This window comes from Felis catus, chromosome C1, assembly GCF_018350175.1.
Source record: "Felis catus isolate Fca126 chromosome C1, F.catus_Fca126_mat1.0, whole genome shotgun sequence".
NCBI lineage: Eukaryota > Metazoa > Chordata > Mammalia > Carnivora > Felidae > Felis > Felis catus.
In genome coordinates this window covers 127,278,028-127,299,837 of record NC_058375.1, presented here as the reverse complement: position 1 = coordinate 127,299,837, position 21,810 = coordinate 127,278,028, and the positions used below count along the sequence as shown (strand labels likewise).

The window sequence follows — 21,810 nt, the reverse complement described above, 5'->3', positions numbered from 1 at the left end:
ATTGGATATGTTATTTTCAAATATCTTCTCCCATTCCAGAGGTTGTCTTTTAGTTTTGTTGATTGTTTCCTTCATTGTGAAAAAGCTTTTTATTTTTATGTAGTCCCAATAGTTTATTTTTGCTTTTGTTTCCCTTGCCTCAGGACACATATCTAGAAAGATGTTGATATGGCTGATGTCAGAGAAGTTACTGCCCGTGCTCTCTTGTAGGATTTTTACGGTTTCAGATCTCACATTTAGGTCTTGAATCCATTTTGAGTTTATTTTTGTGTATGGTGTAGAAAATTGGTCCACTTTCATTCTTTTGCATGTAGCTGTTCAATTTTCCCAACACCATTTGTTGAAGACTATCTTTTCCCCATATGTCTTTTTATTCCAAGTAAAAAGGAATGGCAAATAATTTTCATCTCCTGTATCAGCACTAATCAAGTGATATATGGCTAGTCACCTGCCTAGAGGGCTATTCTGAGAAGATTTCAAGGCCTTGTGTAGATTCAGAGAGAAAGAGTTGACTAGCAATACCTACTCTGGGCACTGCAGTTAGGAATGGAGACACCTTAGGGAGTGGAGGCCTCAGTGTTCATGAGGCCAGACACCCTCTCTTTTACTTTGCTTGTGTTCTCAGCATCAAGGGTACAATTCTGTAATCTTCACAATCATGGAATCCCTCTAGGACATATCTCAAGAGATCTTTGAAACAGCCTTGTGCAGAAAATAGGGGCAGAGATCATCCTCCTGGGACCATTGTGAAAACTGATGCTCTGAGAGATTACATGGTGTGCCCAAACAGCCAGTGAGTGAAACTACAGGCCTTTCTATCACTGGCTCATCAATACCCACTAACCTATGAAGCTTCTATTCATTTTTGTTTCTAGAGCCTTTCACAGCCTGGGACAAAGTAGGTGTTTACTAAATTATTCATTGAATGAATAAATGAATTATATAAAATAAATGAATTGCCAGCCTCTTATATAGTCAATGTTTGTTGAGAGGCTGTGTAATCTGATAAAAATAGGGCTTAATACTTTGCTGGTTCCCAGTTTGAGCCCAAAGCCATTGCTTTACTTTGACACTGGTTTTTGGTTGACTCACTAGATGCTTTTTTTATTCTCTCACAGTTCTGCAGGCCAGAAGTCCACAATGGAGATGCTGGTAGGGCCACTCTCCCTCCGAAGTCTCCAGAGGAGACTCTTTCCTTGCCTCTTTCAGCGTCTGGTGGCTCCAGGCATTTCTTGGCTGTTGGCTGCATTGCCCCAATCTCTGCCTCCATCTTCGTGGAGACCTTCTATCTTTCTCTTTTAAGGGTGCTTGACATTGGATTTTGGACTCACCCAGTTAATGCAGGATGATCTCATCTTAAGATCCTTAACTTAATTACATCTACAAAGACCTCTTTTGTAAACTGGTACCAAGTTAAGATTTGGACATATCTTTTTGGGGACCACCATTCAGCTCACTGTACCAGGAAATACCTTACTGTAGGCGTTATTTCTCTTTTTTAAGAGGGGATGTGTGATCATTTTATGTCAGTATTGCTAGACATAAGGAAAAACAAAAGTATATTTTAAATATTAAATGATTTATGCATTCTATAAAAAAACAAGGAATCCTGATAGTAGCAGATGGGACACATGCTTGTATTCATTTTGAGGCAGGGACGGTCTTCTGGATTGAGGTTTATGACCATAGATGTGGCCTGATGATTTGTGGGCATCTTGTGGATTCTCTTTTATTCATTCTGAGGAAAAAGGGTTAACATTTTTGGGGTAACTTAAATCCCCTCCAAAACGTGCATATGAAAAGGAAAACCTTTAAATAGCAACATCAGTAACAGAGACTATTTTTTTTAATTTTATTTATTTTTATTTTTTATTTTTGAGAGAGGGAGAGAAAGCATGAGTGCAAGCAGGGGAGGGGCAGAGGGAGAGGGAGAGAGGGAAAGAAGCCAGAGCAGGCTCCATCGTCAGCACAGAGCCCGAGGGTGGGGTTCAGGAGGCTCTCTCCTGACCAACTGTGAGGTTGTGACCTGAGCCAAAATCAGGAGTCAGACACTTAACCAACTGAGTCACCCAGGTGCCCCATAGAGACTTGAAAATAATCCAAAGTTTTGTTTTTCTCCATAGCTATCAAGGAGGACTTAGTGGATGTTCGATCTTACATCGCTCGTGCCCTCATGGATGGCTTTGAAGGCCCCTTTGGTTATAGCCAGAGGTTTGGACTGTATCATGTCAACTTCAATGACAGCAGCAAGCCAAGGACTCCCAGGAAATCTGCCTACTTTTTCACCAGCATCATTGAAAAGAACGGTTTCCTCCCCAAGGCCGTAAAGAGACTGCCACCACCCAGTATAGCAAACTTCCCACGTAAAATCAGAGCCTTCACTTTTCCGTCTGATGTGCCCTCCAAAGCCAAAGTAGTTTGGGAAAAGTTCTCCAACCAACCCAAGTTTGAAAGAGATTTGTTCTACCATGGTACTTTCAGAGAGGACTTTCTCTGGGGCGTGTCCTCATCAGCCTATCAGATTGAAGGAGCTTGGAATGCTGATGGCAAAGGCCCCAGCATCTGGGATAACTTCACCCACACACCGGGGAGCAATGTGAAAGGGAATGCCACTGGAGACATCGCCTGTGACAGCTATAACCAACTGGATGCCGATCTGAATATGCTTCGAGCTTTGAAGGTGAAGGCCTATCGCTTCTCTATCTCCTGGTCTCGGATTTTCCCAACAGGGAGAAACAGTTCTATCAACAGACACGGTGTTGATTATTACAACAGGCTGATCAATGGCTTGGTGGCAAGCAACATCTCTCCCATGGTGACACTGTTCCACTGGGACCTGCCCCAGGCCCTCCAGGATATTGGAGGCTGGGAAAATCCTTCCTTGATTGAGTTGTTCAACAGCTATGCAGACTTTTGTTTCCAGACCTTTGGGGACAGAGTCAAGTTCTGGATGACCTTTAATGAGCCCACAAACCAGGCATGGTTGGGTTATGGCTCAGGGGATTTTCCTCCAAAGGTGAAAGACCCAGGCTGGGGACCTTACAGAATTGGCCATGCAATCATCAAAGCTCATGCCAGAGTATATCACACTTACGATGAGAAATACAGGCGGGAACAGAAGGGGGTCATCTCTTTGAGCCTCAGTGCACACTGGGCAGAGCCCAAGTCCCCTGAGATCCCGAGGGATGTGGAGGCAGCTGACCGAATGCTGCAGTTCTCACTGGGCTGGTTTGCCCACCCCATTTTCCGAAACGGAGACTATCCCGATGCCATGAAGTGGAAAGTGGGGAACAGGAGTGAGCTTCAACACTTAGCCACCTCCCGCCTGCCAAGCTTCACTGAGGAAGAGAAGAGGTACATCAGGGCCACAGCTGACGTGTTCTGCCTCAACACCTACTCCTCCAGAATTGTGCAGCACAAAACACCCAGGTTAAACCCACCCTCCTATGAAGATGACCAGGAGACAACCAAGGAGGAGGACCCTTCATGGCCTTCCACAGCAATAAACAGAGCTGCACCCTGGGGGACACGAAGACTGCTCAACTGGATCAAGGAAGAGTATGGTGACATACCCATTTACATCACTGAAAATGGAGTGGGGCTGACAAATCCAAAAGTGGAAGATACTGATAGGATATTTTACCACAAAACCTACATCAATGAAGCTTTGAAAGGTATGTGAGAATTCATGTCCCCCTTACAGAATCTTCCAGCATCCATATATCATGTGCCTGACATGGTTTGGCAAAGTGGATTACAAACCATAAACAAGTCTCTCTTAGGCTCTAACTCCATAATTCTTTTCCTGCCGGGGGTTACATATCCCTTTGGAAATCTGAAAAAAAGCCATGGTCATCTACCCAGATGTACACATACAGAGTCCCCATACAAGTCTTTTCATGGGTCCATCCATTCATTATTGAGCAACTACTATGTGGCAAGTTCTATTTTAAGTGCAGTGAACAAAAAGATAACTTTGTGTTAACATGGTGCATATGTTATATTCCGGTGAGTTTCCTGCACCCCAGAGCAAGAAACTCTTTTCTAAAACACATTTCTATGTGTAACTTCTACAGTGGGCTGAGACTCTTGATTTCAAGCCTGTCCCTTTGCCCCAACAAAAGAATTTGGTTTTGCAAAGATTGGTCATTAATACTTGCTATGAGGGCGTCAGTGCTGGCAAAAAAAGAAGGTGCTCTGTCCATCTGGGCACACATTAATTGTGGGTACGAGTTAATGGTTTAGGACTACTGTTTTAAGTGATGTGCCAGTACTTGTCTAGGGTTCTTGAGAACCTCACCCTCCAGGTGTAAAGCTCTTCTCTGCTCACTTTGGAATGTTCCCAGCCTACCGACTTGATGGTGTAGACCTTCGAGGGTATTCTGCATGGTCTCTGATGGACAACTTTGAGTGGCTGAATGGCTACACAGTCAAGTTTGGACTGTACCATGTTGATTTCAATAACACGAACAGGCCTCGCACAGCAAGAGCCTCCGCCAGGTACTACACAGAGGTCATCACCAACAACGGCATGCCGCTGCCCAGGGAAGACGAGTTTGTCTATGGACAGTTTCCCGAGGGCTTCATCTGGAGTGCAGCTTCCGCCGCATATCAGGTGAGAAGTTCGGGGCAGTTCAACGACAGCTATTGCAGACCTACTATGTGCCAGGCTGTGGGCTTGGTGCTAGGAGGGCAGGCAAGAACAGGGGATTGCCACAGACCTGGAGCAGGAAAGTATGGGTGCCGTATACGGAATCTGGGAGGTCCTCTCCATGGACAGACCAGCTTCCTCACATCCCCCAATTCAGGCAGACTCGTGGCTGCTTGGGCTATGCTGAGAGGGACGTAGGCAGGCAAAATGGAGCAGGTGGACCTGGGCACAAACACTTAGGCAGAGACCCGCAAACCAGAAGATTGTCTGCTGGAATATGTTCGTTTCTCACCTAGTCTCTTCCAAGCAGGCAGTTTGCTCAGAATGGCTGTCACGTGGGCCTGGGCTTGTTTTGATGTCCTGGCAGCATCATACTGTAACCTTATTCATGCCAAAATAAACCCAATAATACAGAAAACACGAGGGTTTTCCTCTTTTCACAGAAAAAGATAAAAAGCAAAGAGTCACTTGCCCAGGCAGCTAGTGGAGGTCCCTGCTTTACATCTTCTGCCTCCATTCATTTTCTTTGAAGGAGGAGTGGAGGCTCTGTCTTCCCTGCGGACCCTGGGCAGAGTCAGTGCTGTGAGCTGACCTGACTCTGGGTGTGCTTGTCCCTTGGGTTTCCTTCTGGTCAGCCACAGCTGCTGAAGATGTTTTTGAGGGGGGTGAGGGTGAGCTCCTCCCAGATGGCTGCACTACCAGGTCACAATGAAGTCTCAGACTAAATTAAGCTATGTCCAGACATTTATTAACTACATGTACAAACACAAAACCTGTTCGTGTATCCTATTCTGTAGACTGGAGGAAACCCCCATTCTTGGTCCTCTTCGGTGCTCTGGCCAACACTTTACATGAAAGAAACACTTGAGGACATGCCAGGGTTTCAGAGACAGTGTTCTGTTACTGTTACTGCGGGCAAACAGAGTCCTCTGTAGCAAGGTTTCCCCAATTTGGGCTGATTGACATTTGCATGGATAATTCTTTGTTGTGGGGCTTTCCTGTGCACTGTAGGATGTTAAGCAGCATCCCTGACCTCTACCCACTAGAGGTCAGCAGATTCCTCCCCAAGTTGTAACAACTAAAAATGCCTGTAGACATTTGCTAAATGTCTCTTCGGGGACAAAATATTTCCTGGGTGAGAACCACTATCCACAGGTTTACAGCTGGACACAGGAAGGGTTAGGAATTCATTCTAGGGCACAGGTGGCAGACCTTGTAGGATTCTTAAACACTGTCCATGCAAGGGAAAAGGAGTGTCCTTGAAAAGCTTTTAGCCAACCCACATCTTGAATGATTAAACTGGCATTAGCAAGCACCCATTTCTATTCATTAGACAGCAGGCACAATTGTCACCATTTGAAACATTATGTGGTCTAATTAGCAAAGAGTTAAGTGTGAATCAAGAATTGATTAGAAGGGCTTATACTGTGGCCTTCCTGATTAGATACTACCTGATTGTGCACTTTTTTTTTTAAATTTTTTTTAATGTTTATTTTTGAGACAGAGAGAGACAGAGCATGAACAGGGGAGGGGCAGAGAGAGAGGGAGACACAGAATCTGAAACGGGCTCCAGGCTCTGAGCTGTCAGAGCTGTCAGCACAGAGCCCGTCGCAGGGCTTGAACTCACGGACCGCGAGATCATGACCTGAGCCGGAGTCAGACGCTTAACTGACTGAGCCACCCAGGCGCCCCTATTGTGCATTTTTTTAAAAACCTTTTATTTGGAAATCCTTTTGAACACAGAGAAAAGTTGAAGAAATAGTAGAGGACTCCTGTATATCCTTTCCCCATATTTCTCAACTGTTAAAATTTTACCATTTGCCATATTTTCTGTGTGTGTGTATGTGCACACACATATATATAGTATATATATGAAACTGATTTTATCACTTGAATAAGAAAGTGTTTACCAGGTTTCTCTACCATAAAATTAAGTATTTTATAGTTATAAATAATAATTATTTTGTGGGGATCTACTTGGAGACTATATAAGTAGCCTTTTCCTCATCAAATTTCACCCGCTAGTTTTAGCAGCTGTTGATAATTTGTGCCTGAATCAGTTATTACTGTGACAGGTGACAAATGGTGATTTTCTAATTTCATGATTCCTCTTATATTTATCAGGGGGCATTCAGCAGAAAGGTCAAACTTTGACTTTTCTCATATTTATGCATACTATATAAATATGCATCAGCAGTATGGCTGGATGCAGTCCTATTTTATTCAGTGAGTTATATTATTATGTATTTAGATGTTCACATTTTCCACATTTTGCTATGGGGAGTGCCTTTTAGCCAGATCCTGTGTCCTTTTCACATGGCCCATCATTATTTGAGCACTTGCTTAGTTCTTTCTTGTACAAGATGTTCCAGACTCAGCTTATACCTTTTCTGTCCCAGCCCTGTAATCATCCCTTTGTCTAATGAACCCTTTCTCTTACTGGATAGGGGCGTTTAGAAACCAAGATCTAGGTGCTGGATATGCTCACTGCTACTGGGGTGTCGTCATTCTAGAATTCCTCTAGCTAGGAAATTCACATATATACGCACAAAAACACGTGCACTTGTATGTTATTTCTATATCTACCCCATCTCTATGTGGATTAACAACATTTTTTTAATGTTTATTTATTTTTGAGAGAGAGAGCGTGAGTGGGGAAGGGGCAGAGACACAGAGAGAGATACAGAATCCAAAGCAGGCTCCAGGCTCTGAGCTGTCAGCACAGAGCCCAATGCAGGGCTTGAACTCATGAACCATAAGATCATGACCTGAGCTGAAGTTGGACACTTAACCATCTGAACCACCCAGGCACCCCCTGTCTCTATGTAGATTTTAAAACATGAGTTCATACTGATACCTCCAAATCTAATCCACAGGCTCGATGCTAGCTTTCCCATTGCCCATATTTATATCTCTTTTCTCCAGTGTTGAAAAATCTAGCTCCTAATAGCCTCAACATGGTTACTTATTTCCTTGATCCCCCTGCATTAACTGATCTCTTGCACTGGTACCTTCCTGCTGGCCCCGAGCCCACTTGCATGGGGCTGTGCAGGCCACGCTGGGGTACGTGTTCTTGGTCAGGATGCCAGCAATACCTTAGCTCCATCCAGTCACATAACATCATGGTGTATGTGTTATATTGCTTTAAAGTAAATTACAGGGGCACCTGGGTGGCTCAGTATGTTAAGCGTCTGACTTTGCCTCAGGTCACGATCTCACGATTCATGAGTTCAAGCCCTGCATCGGGCTCTGTGCTAACAGCTCAGAGCCTGAAGCCTGTTTCAGATTCTGTGTCTCCCTCTTTCTCTCTGCTCCTCCCCTTGTGCTCTCTCTCTCATAAATAAATAAACACTAAAAAGAAGTAAATTACAGAACTTGTACCTATCATACTACCTAAGCCTGTAAGTAGGCATTTGCTTAGTGGCTTATGGTCACTTTCCCTATAAGGTGGGGGGCGGGGGGAGGGCAGAGGGAGAAGAAGGAGGCACAGAAACTGTGACCCAGGTCCTGATTTGAAATTCTGCCTCCACAGCTGGCATCAGTGGTATTCGTTTGACTGTGATTGGGGCTGGAGGCATGTGATTGTTCATTCAGACTTTTAGTGCACAGCTGCCATATACCAGACACTGCTACATTAAGTGCTGGGACACCAAGATGAAAGTCACGACGCCTGGGCCTCAGAGTCTCAGGGAAAGTCAGTCAGCAATCCCGTAACTGTGAGATGCAGCGTGACACTGCCAGGATGGACATAAAGTGTGTACAGAAAGCTCTAGGAGTCCAAAAATCAGAGGGTGGCCAGAGAAGTTTCCCAGAGGAGGTGACACTGACACGGGTCCTGACTTGCAGCTCCCCCACTGACAGAAAGGAACTTGTGAGGGCTAGACTGCATGACTTAATTTGACCATGTCTTGTCATCTTGAGATCGAAGGTGCGTGGAGAGCAGATGGCAAAGGACTCAGTATTTGGGACACATTTTCTCACACACCGCTGAAGGTTGGAAATGATGACACCGGAGATGTGGCCTGTGACAGTTATCACAAGATTGCTGAGGATGTGGTTGCCCTGCAGAACTTGGCTGTCTCCCACTATCGCTTCTCCATCTCCTGGTCTCGTATCCTCCCGGATGGAACCACAAAATATATCAACGAAGCAGGCCTCAACTACTACGTGCGGCTCATTGACGCGCTGCTGGCTGCCAACATCAAGCCCCAGGTGAGGTTGGGCCCCAGCCAGGGCATTGGTCAAGTCCACATGGGGGAGCCAGCTGGGCCAGGGAGCTCTTTACTGTGTAAACAAAATGCTGTTTTTTAGATTCAGTTTTTGAACTATCAATAAATTCACATGATGCAGAATTTAAAAAGCATTAAGAGTCCACAGTGAAGATTTACCTTCAGTCTCTGACCCCAAGCCATCCAGTTCCCCTCCTTACGCAGTCACGTTTGCTAGGTTCTCATGTCTGCCTTTTGCAGAGGCCAGTCAGGAGACCTATACATGTGTGCGTGTTTGATCCTTTCCCCTCTTTTTTCCTAACGGTCACGTACATGCAGTTTGGTGCTTGCTTTTAACTAATGGTATTTATTTCTTTTTAAAAAATGTTTATTTATTTTGAGAGAGAGAGAGAGATGAGGGGAGGGACAGAGAGAGGGAGAGAGAAAATCCCAAGCAGGCTCCCCACTGTCAGTGCAGGGCCCAATACAGGGCTCAATCCCACGAACCGTGAGATCATGACCTGAACTGAAATCAAGAGTCAGACGCTCAATTGACTTAGCCACCCAGGTAACCCCCTTTTTTTTTAACTAGGCTTCATGCCCACTGTGGACCCCAACATCAGGGTTGAGCTCATGACCCTGAGATCAAGACCTGAGCTAAGATCAAGAGTGGAATGCTTAACCAACTGAGCCCTTCACAGTATTTTTTACACGTATTTCCGCAACCATATGTAGCTTCCCTGTTTATTCTTTTTTTAAAAAAAGTTATGTGGAATTGTTTATATCTTACTTCTTGAATTACTTTTCTGTTAATTAACACTCTTCCCTGTGATGTTTCCAATATTTGCCATCTTAACCAATGGTGCAATGAGTAACCACAGGCATACGTAATTTTGGGTGGGTGTAAGTTTATCTGTAGGCTGTGGTCCTAGGAGCAGAATTGCTGGGGCAAAAGTGCATGTGTTTTGCAGCCAGGAGTTATTTTTTTTAATGTTTTCACTTATTATTTTTGACAGAGAGAGTGCATGAGCAGGGGAGGGGCAGAGAGAAAGGGGGACAGAGGATCTGAAGTAGGTTCTGCGCTGACAGCAGAGCCTGATGCAGGGCTCGGACTCACAAACCATGAGATCATGACCTGAGCTAAGTCAGACACACAACCAACTGAGCCACCCAGGCCCCCCAGCAGGAGTTATTATGAGTAATAATACAGAAGCTCACTTGAGAGCTGACTTTGCTGTCACCAAAATTTTTAAATTTTACTTGGGAGCCTAAGAACATGTCTCCTCTTCACCTGGGCCCTATGTGATAAAGCGCTGGAGGGCGCTCTTCTATGAAGCTGTGTGTTTTCTCTGCTGTACTGGCTGGGATTACATACTGCAGCCAGAACATGATCTCCACATTACCACTTTTTTTTCCCCTCCAAATAAAGTACTATCTGGACTTTTTCCCTCATACCGCTAACGTTGTTAGAGCTAACCAGCCACCTAACACTTACTACCATGAATGCTGAGAGAGAAAATGGCCAGGTGGCTGCCCTGAGAGGACAATGAACTTCATTACACATGATTCAGAACTACATCAGAGAGCAAGTAACTCAAGCTCAAACAATCATACAGCCCTTGCAGGCATGGAGACACTGAAGAAAGGAAAAGCGCTGGGCATGGAAAGCTTCAGGGAGGTGTGGATGCTGAATAGAGAGGAGAATGTGGATGGATGGGTGGGCAGGGGAAGGGCATGCCATGCAAAGGGAGAGACTGGGTCTGGGCTAAAGATAGTTAGTGGCCCAGCGCAGACTGAAGACAGTGGACATCTGGCTTAGCCAAGATGGGGTGTGTGAGGGCATCAAGGGGAAGGCCAGGGAACAACAAAGGCCACAAGGACATGGCCCGGAGGCCCATCTCCAGCAAAGTGTTCCCAGCTCCACAGGAAGAACTTCCAGATACACTGGATGAAGTTCATGGGGGGTATCCCATTATAAGTGAAATGCTTTCATCCTCCTCCTGGAGCCTCAAAGCCTCGCTTAGTACAGTCTATCCAGGCTGATTCGGAAGCCGCAGCATTTCTGATTCCTGACTGCAACCAGAGCAACACTGAAGTGGCCAGGGCGGTGGCCACATGACATAGGCCTCACAGTGATTCCATGACATGCAGGTCTTATTGCCTGAGCCCAAAGTCACAGAGCTGGTAGGTGGCAGAGCCGGGACTCACACCCAGGTTTCTCTGATCCAGATGGGAGTCTCATACTTCAACACAGCTCCCCCCGCCCCCCCCCCCCAAAGAACCTGTGAGCTATTTCATGTTTTCATTCATTCTCCGCTTTCTTGGCATTTGTGCTGGTGCACAACAGCACCAGTGATTTCCCATGGAAGTAGGTTGATGGAACTGCCAGTCTTGCTTTTGCACAGGTGACCATTTACCACTGGGACCTGCCCCAGGCACTCCAGGACGTTGGAGGCTGGGAGAATGACACCATTGTGCAGCGGTTTAAAGAGTATGCAGATGTGCTCTTCCGGAGGCTGGGAGACAAGGTGAAGTTTTGGATCACTCTGAATGAGCCCTTTGTCATCGCTAACCAGGGCTATGGCTACGGGACATCAGCTCCAGGTAAAGGTTCTAGGCTCAACTTGTCAGCTCTTTGGAGTGTGGTGTTCTTAGTCTCACCAAGACTTGAAATCCCGGAGGCACTGCAAGAGGAGGCCAAGAAAGCCCTGTGGTGGTGCTTTACAATCGCTGCCTCTTGTTCAAGGCTGCCTGACAGGCAGCAGGTTTCCCCTTCTGACACCACTTTTTGCTAAATACGGATTTTACATCTCAGTACTCTCCAAATAGCTTCATTTCTTTGTGCCTTTTTTTTTTTGACTTGCCTCAGATGGGAAGCTTCCCGAGATCAGGGACATGGTCTAATCGGTGTAGGGAAGGACTAGTCATCAGGCTGTACAGGTCCACAGTGTGTTTTCTGCAACTTCAAAATCCAAAAGTTTCCAAGAATTGATTTGGCTGATCTGTGCTCATCCTCACTTGAACCAATATAAGGCTGCTCATGGGCATTATCCCACTTAGTGTCAACATTTCTGCTACAGACACATTTGGCTCCTTGATTACAGAGCGCTCTCCTGGGCCCTGCTAGGGTGATGTGTAAACATGTTATAGGCAACTTATTACTTTTCTAAGACACATAAACCTTGTACTTCCAAACCATATGGACCCTAAGGGTTTCGAATAAGGGATTGTGGACCTGTCCTTGTACCTTTAGAACCATCCAGTTTACCTTTTCTTTAGTTCTGAGCTTAAGAAAATAAATTTGTGTTTATGCAATTCCTTAGGATCACATGTAAAAGCTGAAAAGTGCCACAAGTCGTTACCACATTTATCTCCCCTTGATCCTTGGTTGGTGCTTTGGTTTACCATTCCTTCAACTTTCTTCAACATGTGAGAGGTGACCTTTCTCACAGCATTTGCTCCCAAGGAATCTGTCATCTGCTTCCATCAGCTACATTGTCCAATGCTCCTTCCACTCTAGTTCCCCATCTGCCAGGATGTCAACTCCCAAGGCACATACTTTGCTGGGTAGTTTGGGACATAGCCACTCTCTGGGGGAGACTTAGAGAAACCAACATTTACCAAGTGTCTGCTCACCAGACACAGTGCTGCTTGGTGCTTCACATACATGACCTCATTTCCTTCTTACAAGAACTCTCTAGTGCTCACTTTGCCAAGGAGGAGCCTGAAAGACTGAATTACCCAAAGTTACACAGCCAGCAAGTAAGAAGTGAAGCCAGGATTTGAATTTCCTTCCTCCTGACACCCAGACCTACACTCCCCCAAACATAGAGGCCGTCTATAGGCAGAGAGTGATATTCTTGGCCATGTTCATTCTTCATTGACATCCATGTATGTGTTTCCAGGAATCTCCTTTAGGCCTGGCACTGCCCCCTACGTTGTTGGCCACAACCTAATAAAGGCTCATGCTGAGGCCTGGCATCTGTACAATGATGTGTACCGTGCCAGTCAAGGTGGTGTGATTTCCATCACCATCAACAGCGACTGGGCTGAGCCCAGAGACCCTTCCAACCAGGAGGATGTGGAGGCAGCCAGGAGATACGTTCAGGTCTGTTTTTCCTTTGGTCATTGTTATTACTCTCGCCTGTTTTTCCCTCCTGTCGTGAGCTAATGGAAATAGAATTGGATTACAAAACAAAGATTTAGGTTGAGGACCCTGTTTTTCTGTTACCTTATTTTGTGAACTTGAGAAGATCACTTAGCCATTTTTATACCTTAGTTTCCTCATGTATGAAGTAGAGATGACCTATCCATATCATAGGTTTGCTGTGATCAAAGTTCTTTGGGATTGAGTTTTCTTTTAAGTCTTAAAAATGATTTGTACACGTCCTTGCTGCATGCAACACTGGCTTGAAGGTAACTAACAGAAATGCCATCTCTTCAATCTCTGGTTTGACTGTAGTAGCTGATAGAGCAGGGCTGCAATGTCACACTTCACCTCTAGGTGTCACCATTTAATTTTATTTACTTGGCCTAAGAATTCCTTGAGTAGGGTGTGAAACTCATTAGGGCCCCTGATCTTCCAATTCTGAATTTTAACATAAGGACATGCACCTTTGGTCATGAGATTTTGCTCCTAGGAAGTAGAATCACTCGTAAGCAGTGGACCATCCTTATTTCAGTGTGAGCCCCTGACATGAGAAAAAAGAATAGCATTTGTCAGGGCACAGCTTTTCCCTGGTTCGTGCTAGTGTCTCTGACAAGATTAGAAAGCACCCTCTCCCATGTTTCAGCATCAAAAACAAGGGTCTCTCTCTCTCCACACTGGTCCCCACTTTTTAAAAAAAAATTTTTAACGTTTATTTATTTTTTTGAGACACAGAGAGCATGAACAGGGGAGGGTCAGAGAAAGAGGGAGACACAGAATCCGAAACAGGCTCCAGGCTCTGAGCTGTCAGCACAGAGCCCGAAGCGGGGCTCGAACCCACAGACCGCGAGATCATGACCCGAGCCGAAGTCGGACGCTTAGCCGGCTGAGCCACCCAGGCGCCCCTGGTCCCCACTTTTTAGCTCTGTGGAGGAGCCTGCAAACTGCAGCATTCTGAGGGGACAATATGGGTCTTGGTTTGCCAGACTTCTCACAAGAGAAGTTGGTAATAGAGATCAAATTAATGAATGCAAATATGAGCTTAATTTTCCCATTTGTTAGTCAGCTGGGGAAAAAGTCTTGGAACAAAATTAATGCATCCCTCATTTTAGAGTCACAAAACTGGTAAATTAAAGCAATCATTTTTTCTGAAATCAAAACCCTGAACCTCAGGAAATACTAGGCTCTAATCTCATTAGATTGAGCCACTTGTCGGTGAACTGTGATGCAGCCCAGGACCATGATACACACACACCATAGTAAAATCAGCTTCCACGGAAAGGAATGGCTTGTTACCTAGAGTGTGCGAAGCCTCTTTTGCCAGGGTGTGTGTGTTCCAAAGCCTCCTCTCTGAGAATGGAAGCCTGCCCTCACCCTACATTTCAGGCATCAACCAGCAGGTGAGGGGGAGATGAGGAAAGGTCAAAGAAGCCTCTCAGGATCCCAGGATCATAGCATTCGTGTCCCATATCCTCCCTGAGGGTAAGGATGACCTAGACCCCATTCAAGAAAATAGGTTGAAAAGTTCCCCAAAAGTTGGATTGACTGTGAATCCAAAGCTAATGAAGAATCATCCTTTGCCTTGGGCAGCCAAGAAAGCCTTGAATTTCAGCCCTCCCCAGAAAGTTCTGGTTGATCCTTAGGCAGGATGATGGGGAAGGACCTGATTTGTGGTAAGAGGACATCCACAGCCTGGAGGCTTCTGGTCTCTCCTGGTCTTCTGTAGCACCTTGCTAAGGGCAGGCAGGCAGGCAGCATCTATTGAGTCCTGAGGCAGTGCTAAGTGAAGTGCGTCGCCCTTCGAGCTGCAGGGGTTGAGAATGCGGCCCTGCCCCCAAAGTGAGATGTGTGGGCATTTAAGCTGGAACGTGCGTGCAGCCACAGAGATGTGGGTTTAAGACTGGGCATTGGGGAGACAGGAGGGTGGTTCCAAGGTCAGTGACTTATGGGCAGGGAAGCTGCTGTCTCCAGGTGTGCCCCCCGCACCCCATTAATGCCAGGCTGTCACCCCAACCCCACCTGCAGTTCATGGGAGGCTGGTTTGCACATCCTATTTTCAAGAATGGTGATTACAACGAGGTGATGAAGACACGGATCCGTGACAGGAGCTTGGCCGCAGGCCTCAGCAAGTCTCGGTAGGTCCTGGTGCCCACACGCTCAGCCAGGGAAGGGTCAGGAGGAAGTCTGGTCTGGGATGCTGAACTGAGGCTCCAGGTGGGCAGCTCAGTGTTGAGAGTGTGGCTGTTGGGGTCGGAGAGCTACTGTATCTCTAAGTTTCCCTGATTGCTGGCAAGACCGAACACGATCGTGTATGTGAAGCTTTCAGCCAAGGACAGGGCTTTGCTACGTGTTTGACAAAAGGTAGATGTGATTATTATTCTGCAGAACAGCCAGGAAATGTGTCCCAGGGGCCCCCACTGCTTAGCTACCCTCCCCTCACTGCAAGGATGAATTTCTCTGTTTACTAGATCATCATGTTACCAGTGAATGTGAGCAGCAGGGGGTGATGGCCAGGCATGTGCTTTTTGTCATTTGGCCAGTAGGTTGCGATGGTTGCACTAAAGATGTGCTACTTCTGGACCACTCCTCTGTCAAGGGAGTAAGAGCAATATCAATACCTAACATTTATCCTTCTGTTGGTGCTCTTAGTCCTATTTAAGGAGGAATAAACTGAGGCACAAAGATCGTAGCAAGATTACCCAGCTATTGAAGTGATGCAGTTGGGATTTGAAACCAGGCTGACTCCAGGGCCCACCCTCCAGGTTTGAGAGTCATCTGGCTGGGATTAGAGGTGTGTGTGGAGAGGAACGGAATGACCTGGCTTTATGGGAATGTACCCTCAAACTCCAAGGGAACTTATGTGACCGTGAGCAGGGGAGGCTAAAAGCAATTCAAGAAGCATGAATTCCTAACCTAGCGTGTTCATCTTTCCCTTATGTAGCCCAGCTGTGCAGGTTAGACAACCCAGTCCCCATCCACACAATGCACTCCTGCCCTGGTGGGGGCAAGCCTGCTGAGCAGGCTGTGCCTAAAGGTCTGATCTGCCAACTCTGGTCTGTAACAAGCAGGTCAGCCCTCCAGTCCATCAACACGACTCTGCTGGGCACTTACTGTGTGCCCAGGTCAGGGTCAGGCCCAGCAAGGTCCACGTGAGGAGAGGCTTCTCAGTCTGGCTCCTCAAGCTGCCGACACGCCAGCTGGGAAGACGGTGACTTGACCACTCCAAGGAGTTCTCTTCCCTAATTTCTTCATGCAAAGAAAACTCAGAAGAGGAGATTGGGCAGGCCGAGTAGGATAAGGAGACTTTGTGGATAAGGGGGAACATCAGTTAAGCTGGGCCTCAACAACGAATAGCGTGTGGGAGAGCAAAGGGCATTCCATCCGAGGGGAAGGGTGTGAGAACTGGCCCAGAGGGAATGAGTGGGGTACCTGCAGCTGAGAGTTGGGGGGACTGGCCCCAGTGGCAGTGGGGGTGGGGGGCAAGGCCACAGAACAGAGGGCCTAGAGGCCAGACACAGGGGCTCAGCGCTGATGCCACAAACCCTAAGGAGTCACTACTGGCTCCTGGGCAAGAGAGTGAGGGGGGTGAGGGATCTGGGCTTTAATTTTCTCCCAGTGTTTCAGAAACCCCAGGGAGGGAAGGTTTTGATCTACTAGGTTAACAAGGTAGCACAAATCTTAGGATGAAAGTGTCAGGTGCCCAAGAAGGGTCATCTCTAAGCTACCATCCTAAATTAGCAGCCCCAGTGTTACCCTGTCAGAGCACATAAGTAATCAGATTCGGCTGAGAGGAATCTATCGGTGCTGCACCCAAATGCATGTTAGTCACATCTTGTAAAAAGTCTCTGAGTACCTACAGTACGTGTGGAAAATGCTCCACCAGATGTTAAAAAAAAAAAAAAAAATAGTAAAATCATGTGAGCATAAAAGTCTAACTCTCAAAAGTTCAATAAATTTTAAAAAATATTTCCCCTGCTAATAAGGATGGACTTTGGAGAAAAGAGGCATGCCTAAACAAACCATAACAAAAACAACAGAGAAACTCAGGGCAGATTATGGAAACACAAATTACAAAAGATACTATAACCTTGAGAACATCAAGGATTAGTCTCAAGGGGTGTTATCTCAGACATGTTCTTGATTTCAAAGATAGTAAATATCTTAGATGGTATTTTATCTCAGATGGTAAATATCAAAGTTGCATGTTAATTTCTGAAGTAAATTAAAATGTATCCATGTATGTGTACATGTATGTACATAATGTCCATGGGGGAGAGGGGGTTGACCCTGAAAGGAAGGTTTGTAAAATGGTCACTGGTGGTTGTTCGTTTTGTTTTTGTTTTTTTGAGAGAAAGAGCACAAATAGGGTATGGGCAGAGACAGAAGGGGACAGAGGATCTCTGCTGACAGCACAGAGCCTGATGCAGTGCTTGAACTCATGAACTGTGAAATCATGACCTGAGCTGAAAGTCAAATGCTCAACCGACTGAGCCACCCAGGTGCCCCAGTCATGCGTATTTTCATTTGGCCAACAGGAAGAGGGGGGTCTTGCAGGTTTATGGTCTGGAGGGAGGAGCCTCAGGTGCTTTCAGCAGCGGCTGGAAGGACCTCTCCTTGCTCCTGAACAGCTGCCCCCCTCGTCACCACCAGGCCTGTAGTTCAGAGTGCTCCCCCAACCCTGCCCCAGGACGTTCTCTTCCCAAAGCATGATGCTCCAGCCCCACACTCTCAATGTCTCCTTCCCACCAGGCTCCCAGAGTTCACGGAAAGTGAGAAGAGGAGGATCAATGGCACTTATGACTTTTTTGGATTCAATCACTACACCACCGTCCTGGCCTACAACCTTGACTATGCCTCTTGGATCTCTTCCTTTGATGCAGACAGGTAAGCTGGCCAACAGGGCACACAGAACTCTTTGGAGACGACAGCAGGTGCCCCTTTGCCCAGCCTTACTGCACAGCCTCAGAAAGCCGCCTCCTGGTGCCATACACCCTGGGGTTTAAAGAGGAGTCCACTCCTGTGATACTTAATGAAACCTGTCAGTCTGCTAGTAATACCAGCTAGGATTTCCAGGGTGCTTCCCATGGAGACAGACATGCTTGGAGTTTCTTTCAAACGTTATCAAGATTTTGCGATTTTCTTTCCCTTGGTTTGCTTCTACTGTCAAGTTTGTTTCCCTTGCCAGATGTATTTAAGTCAAAATAATAGGTGTTTTTTTCCCTTTTCGGGGTAAAGGTCAAAAGGGTTATTTTTGCCTTATACAGTCACAGTGGAAACATTAGAAAGCAAGGAGAGGTGTATGTGTAGAGGTATATGACCTCTTTTTCTCTTTATAAATATAATATGTAAGTATATATATTATAAACCATGAGTAATATATAGTTTGGTAGTATTTATACACAAAAATATATTACCAAAAGCCAGGATTATATGTATATACTCTTTTGTTCCTTTTTTTTTTTTTTAAAGATTTTATTTTTAATATCCACCCAACATGGGGCTCGAACCCACAACCCTGAGATCAAGAGTTGCACATTCCACCAACTGAGCCAGCCAGGTGCCCCTATTTTATTCCTTTTATAACAAGCATGTTTCCATCAGCTGTGAATCCATCCAGGTTCTTTGAAAACAAACAGCTACAGCCCCACTGCATCCTGCAACCCCCAGAGTCACTAGCTGAGGGGTGCTGAGAACACTCCCCTGCTGGTCCCTGTCTGAGCACCCATTGGACTCTTGCTGCCTCATCAGGCCTTGCACTTGACCCAGGATGAAATGTCCCGGGTCCAGTTTGGCTGAGCAAGATAAATTCAGTTACTGATTAAGACTATGTTTTTGTGTTTTTTTTCTAAAGGATTTGGACACGAAGATCCAAATAATTGGTCCTTATTTGAAATGTATGACTCTGGAGACGTTCAAGTTTCTGTGTTTCCCCCAGCAAATGCTCCTTTAGCACAATCTGTTGCCCTCACCTGGCTCATCACTGAAAAGAGGCAGGGTCTTGGGCATCGGAAGCAGGTCCCAGCCTGTCTGCTCCCTGTTGTCATGTCACACACACTGCTGGTGCTTGTGGCCACACCTGTGGTGTTGACTAGATGTAGTTGACTCAGGGGAGCCCATTCTCTCTCCTGACACAGCATTCACATCCCACTGGAGATTGTGATCAGGGAACCCCAGAGACCTTTCACATCTGTTGTGAAGTATGGTCTATTAACAGAGCGCCTACAGAGGGTCTAGTCCATGATAGAGACCATTCTCTGAATAGGTGGAAACAGAGCCGACATGGCCTGTCAAAGCCACATGGGCATTGAGCAGTACAACTAGGAGAATATGAGGCAATTTGACTATTCTAGGTTTAGTTATGATTTTCAAGTCTAGACTAAACCTAAGGCTTTTCTTAGTATAAATCCTGTTTTGTGTTTTGTGCCAAAGGCCTCTTGGGATTTACAAATTGACACCAAATCTCTCGTGTTTGAACCTATAGAGGAGTTGCCTCCATCACAGATCGTTCTTGGCCAGACTCTGGCTCCTTCTGGTTGAAGGTGACACCTTTTGGCTTTAGGAAGATACTGAACTGGATAAAGGAGGAGTACAACAACCCCCTAATTTACGTAACAGAGAATGGAGTGTCTCAACGTGGAGAAACTGACCTCAACGACACTCTAAGGATCTCCTACCTCCGCAGTTACATCAATGAGGCGCTCAAAGGTAGGGCAGGCCTATCCCTTCCTCCATGTGCACCTTTCACTGTTGAAAACACCTGCTAACGTCTGCAGTGAGAGGAGTACTGCACTCATGAGACCCTGTCATGACAGAGAGGCAGCTTCTCACTTCTGCTGGGTTTAAACTTTTCTCTGAGGCTACACTCCGAGTCTTTTCCTTCCTAGATTTAAGCTCAGCAAGCAAACCCAGTAGCCAGATACAGTGAGGCCTGAATTCCTGGCCAGGGTCATTTCCCTGCTGGATCGTCCCTGAACAGCAGCGCTCTGATGAGGGCAGGGGCTAGGAGGAGTAGGCTGGGGGCGGGCGGGGTGTCTGTTGGGTCTGTTCCCCAAGCAGAAGTTTGAGACCCTCAGCTCAGCAGAACCACCTGGGATGGGACTAGGACAAGGGACTATTTAACCCTGAGTCAAAGACACTGAGCACTGCAGCAATAGAAACAAACAGAAAGTCCTATTCCAGTGAAAATCTTTTCCAAGAGCCACTTACTTTCTTTAGGAAGAAATATTAACACTCTAAGGCACTGCCCAAGACTGGTATCCCCACATGCAGAGAGAGGATCACAGAGGACTCAGCAGGATTAATGCAGTCTACCCATGTTCCTGACTCCCGTTCAGGGCTGAGCCTTTCTAGAAACATGCTGATGGCTCTGTAGGTCCATCCACAGAGGACCTGCACCTGCAAGTGGGGACTGTGGGTGAGTCGCGGGCAGGCACGGCTTTTGTAGGCCGGGCGGAATGGTGTCCTGTAATACAAAAGGAAGGAAGCTTATGCCGTGGCCTCTGCATTTAAGCAGCTGTGCAGGATAAGGTGGACCTTCGAGGATACACGGTTTGGAGTGTGATGGACAATTTTGAGTGGGCCACAGGCTTCGCAGAGAGGTTTGGTCTGCATTTTGTGAACTACACGGACCCTTCTCTGCCAAGGATCCCAAAAGCATCAGCCAAGCTCTTCGCCTCTATAGTCCGGTGCAACGGCTTCCCTAACCCTGCAGCGGGGCCACACCCTTGTCTCCAGCCAGAAGGTGAGATGTGGCTCGGGGAGGGACTAAAGCCAGAGGGTTAGTGGGGCTTTTTGGTCTATTTTCTTCTACCCTCCTCTCTGCCTTTCCATTCCCCTCATTCATTCGACCAGTTTTTTTTTTTTTTTTTTTAATGCTTCAGACATCCTTAGGATGGAACAAAGGAACTCAGGGTTAATGTTACCTAGAAAGTAGGCCCTGGTCTGGGAAGAGCAGGTCTAGATTCTTGTCCCAGCCCTACCACTAACTGTGTTGAGACCTTAGGCAAGAAACGAGGCACATGCCACCAGGTTGACATGAGAATCTAATACAATGACTGCAAACAGTGCCTGGCATGATGTAGAGGCCCAATATTTGATGACTGAAAAAGCATAAATTACTATAGAAAAGAAAGGGATAAGTATCCATTTTAATTGTTCACAGATTTTTAAAAAATACAAGTACTTCATTCAGAGGTTCAGTAATTCAGTGAAAGGGACGCATCCCATCACCTCAGCAATGTGCTCACTCTGGATACCTGTGTGACTTATCTATTCCAAGGATCTAGCTTGTGCTTAATAAAGGTTAACACTGATCTGATGATTACATCATCTGCCCTTTGTTGTCCTCTCCTAGATGCTGGACCTACCGTCAGCCCCATGCAGGAGGAGGAAGTTCAGTTCCTGGGGTTAACACTAGGTGTGACGGAAGCCCAAACAGCTTTGTATGTACTCTTTTCTCTTGTGATTCTTGGCGTCTGCTGTGTGACATTTCTGTCATACAAGTACTGTAAGCGCTCCAAGCAAGGGAAAACACAACCAGGCCAACAGGAATTGAACACTCTTTCTGCATTCTGACCCATGAGTTCCCACCTACTCCAGTTCTGCAAAACAAATCTAGTTTGTATGCCTTTGCTGCCCACAAAACTCCCTAGGATCTTCTGCCCATAGCAGACTTCTTCATGAAGGCCTTCTGCACTGTTGGAGACTAATCTTGAAGGCTCTCCAGTCCCTAATGAAAATGGAAATATCTGCATCCTGTCCCAGTATCAGGAATTCATTAAGGTATTGAAGACCCTGAGCCATGC

At 46.3% G+C, this 21,810-nt stretch overlaps 1 protein-coding gene across 1 annotated transcript in view; it reads left to right on the top strand.

Annotated features, from left to right (window-relative positions):
* LCT (lactase) overlaps positions 1–21,580 on the top strand; it is a 50,453-nt gene extending 28,873 nt beyond the window's left edge. The window contains exons 8-17 of the mRNA XM_003990733.4: positions 2,124–3,674; positions 4,347–4,615; positions 8,573–8,863; positions 11,265–11,463; positions 12,765–12,967; positions 15,032–15,141; positions 17,756–17,890; positions 19,488–19,711; positions 20,520–20,747; positions 21,360–21,580. Coding sequence (XP_003990782.3) covers positions 2,124–3,674; positions 4,347–4,615; positions 8,573–8,863; positions 11,265–11,463; positions 12,765–12,967; positions 15,032–15,141; positions 17,756–17,890; positions 19,488–19,711; positions 20,520–20,747; positions 21,360–21,580 — 3,431 coding nt within the window. The remainder of the gene's footprint in view (positions 1–2,123; positions 3,675–4,346; positions 4,616–8,572; positions 8,864–11,264; positions 11,464–12,764; positions 12,968–15,031; positions 15,142–17,755; positions 17,891–19,487; positions 19,712–20,519; positions 20,748–21,359) is intronic.
* Positions 21,581–21,810: the final 230 nt, after the last annotated feature.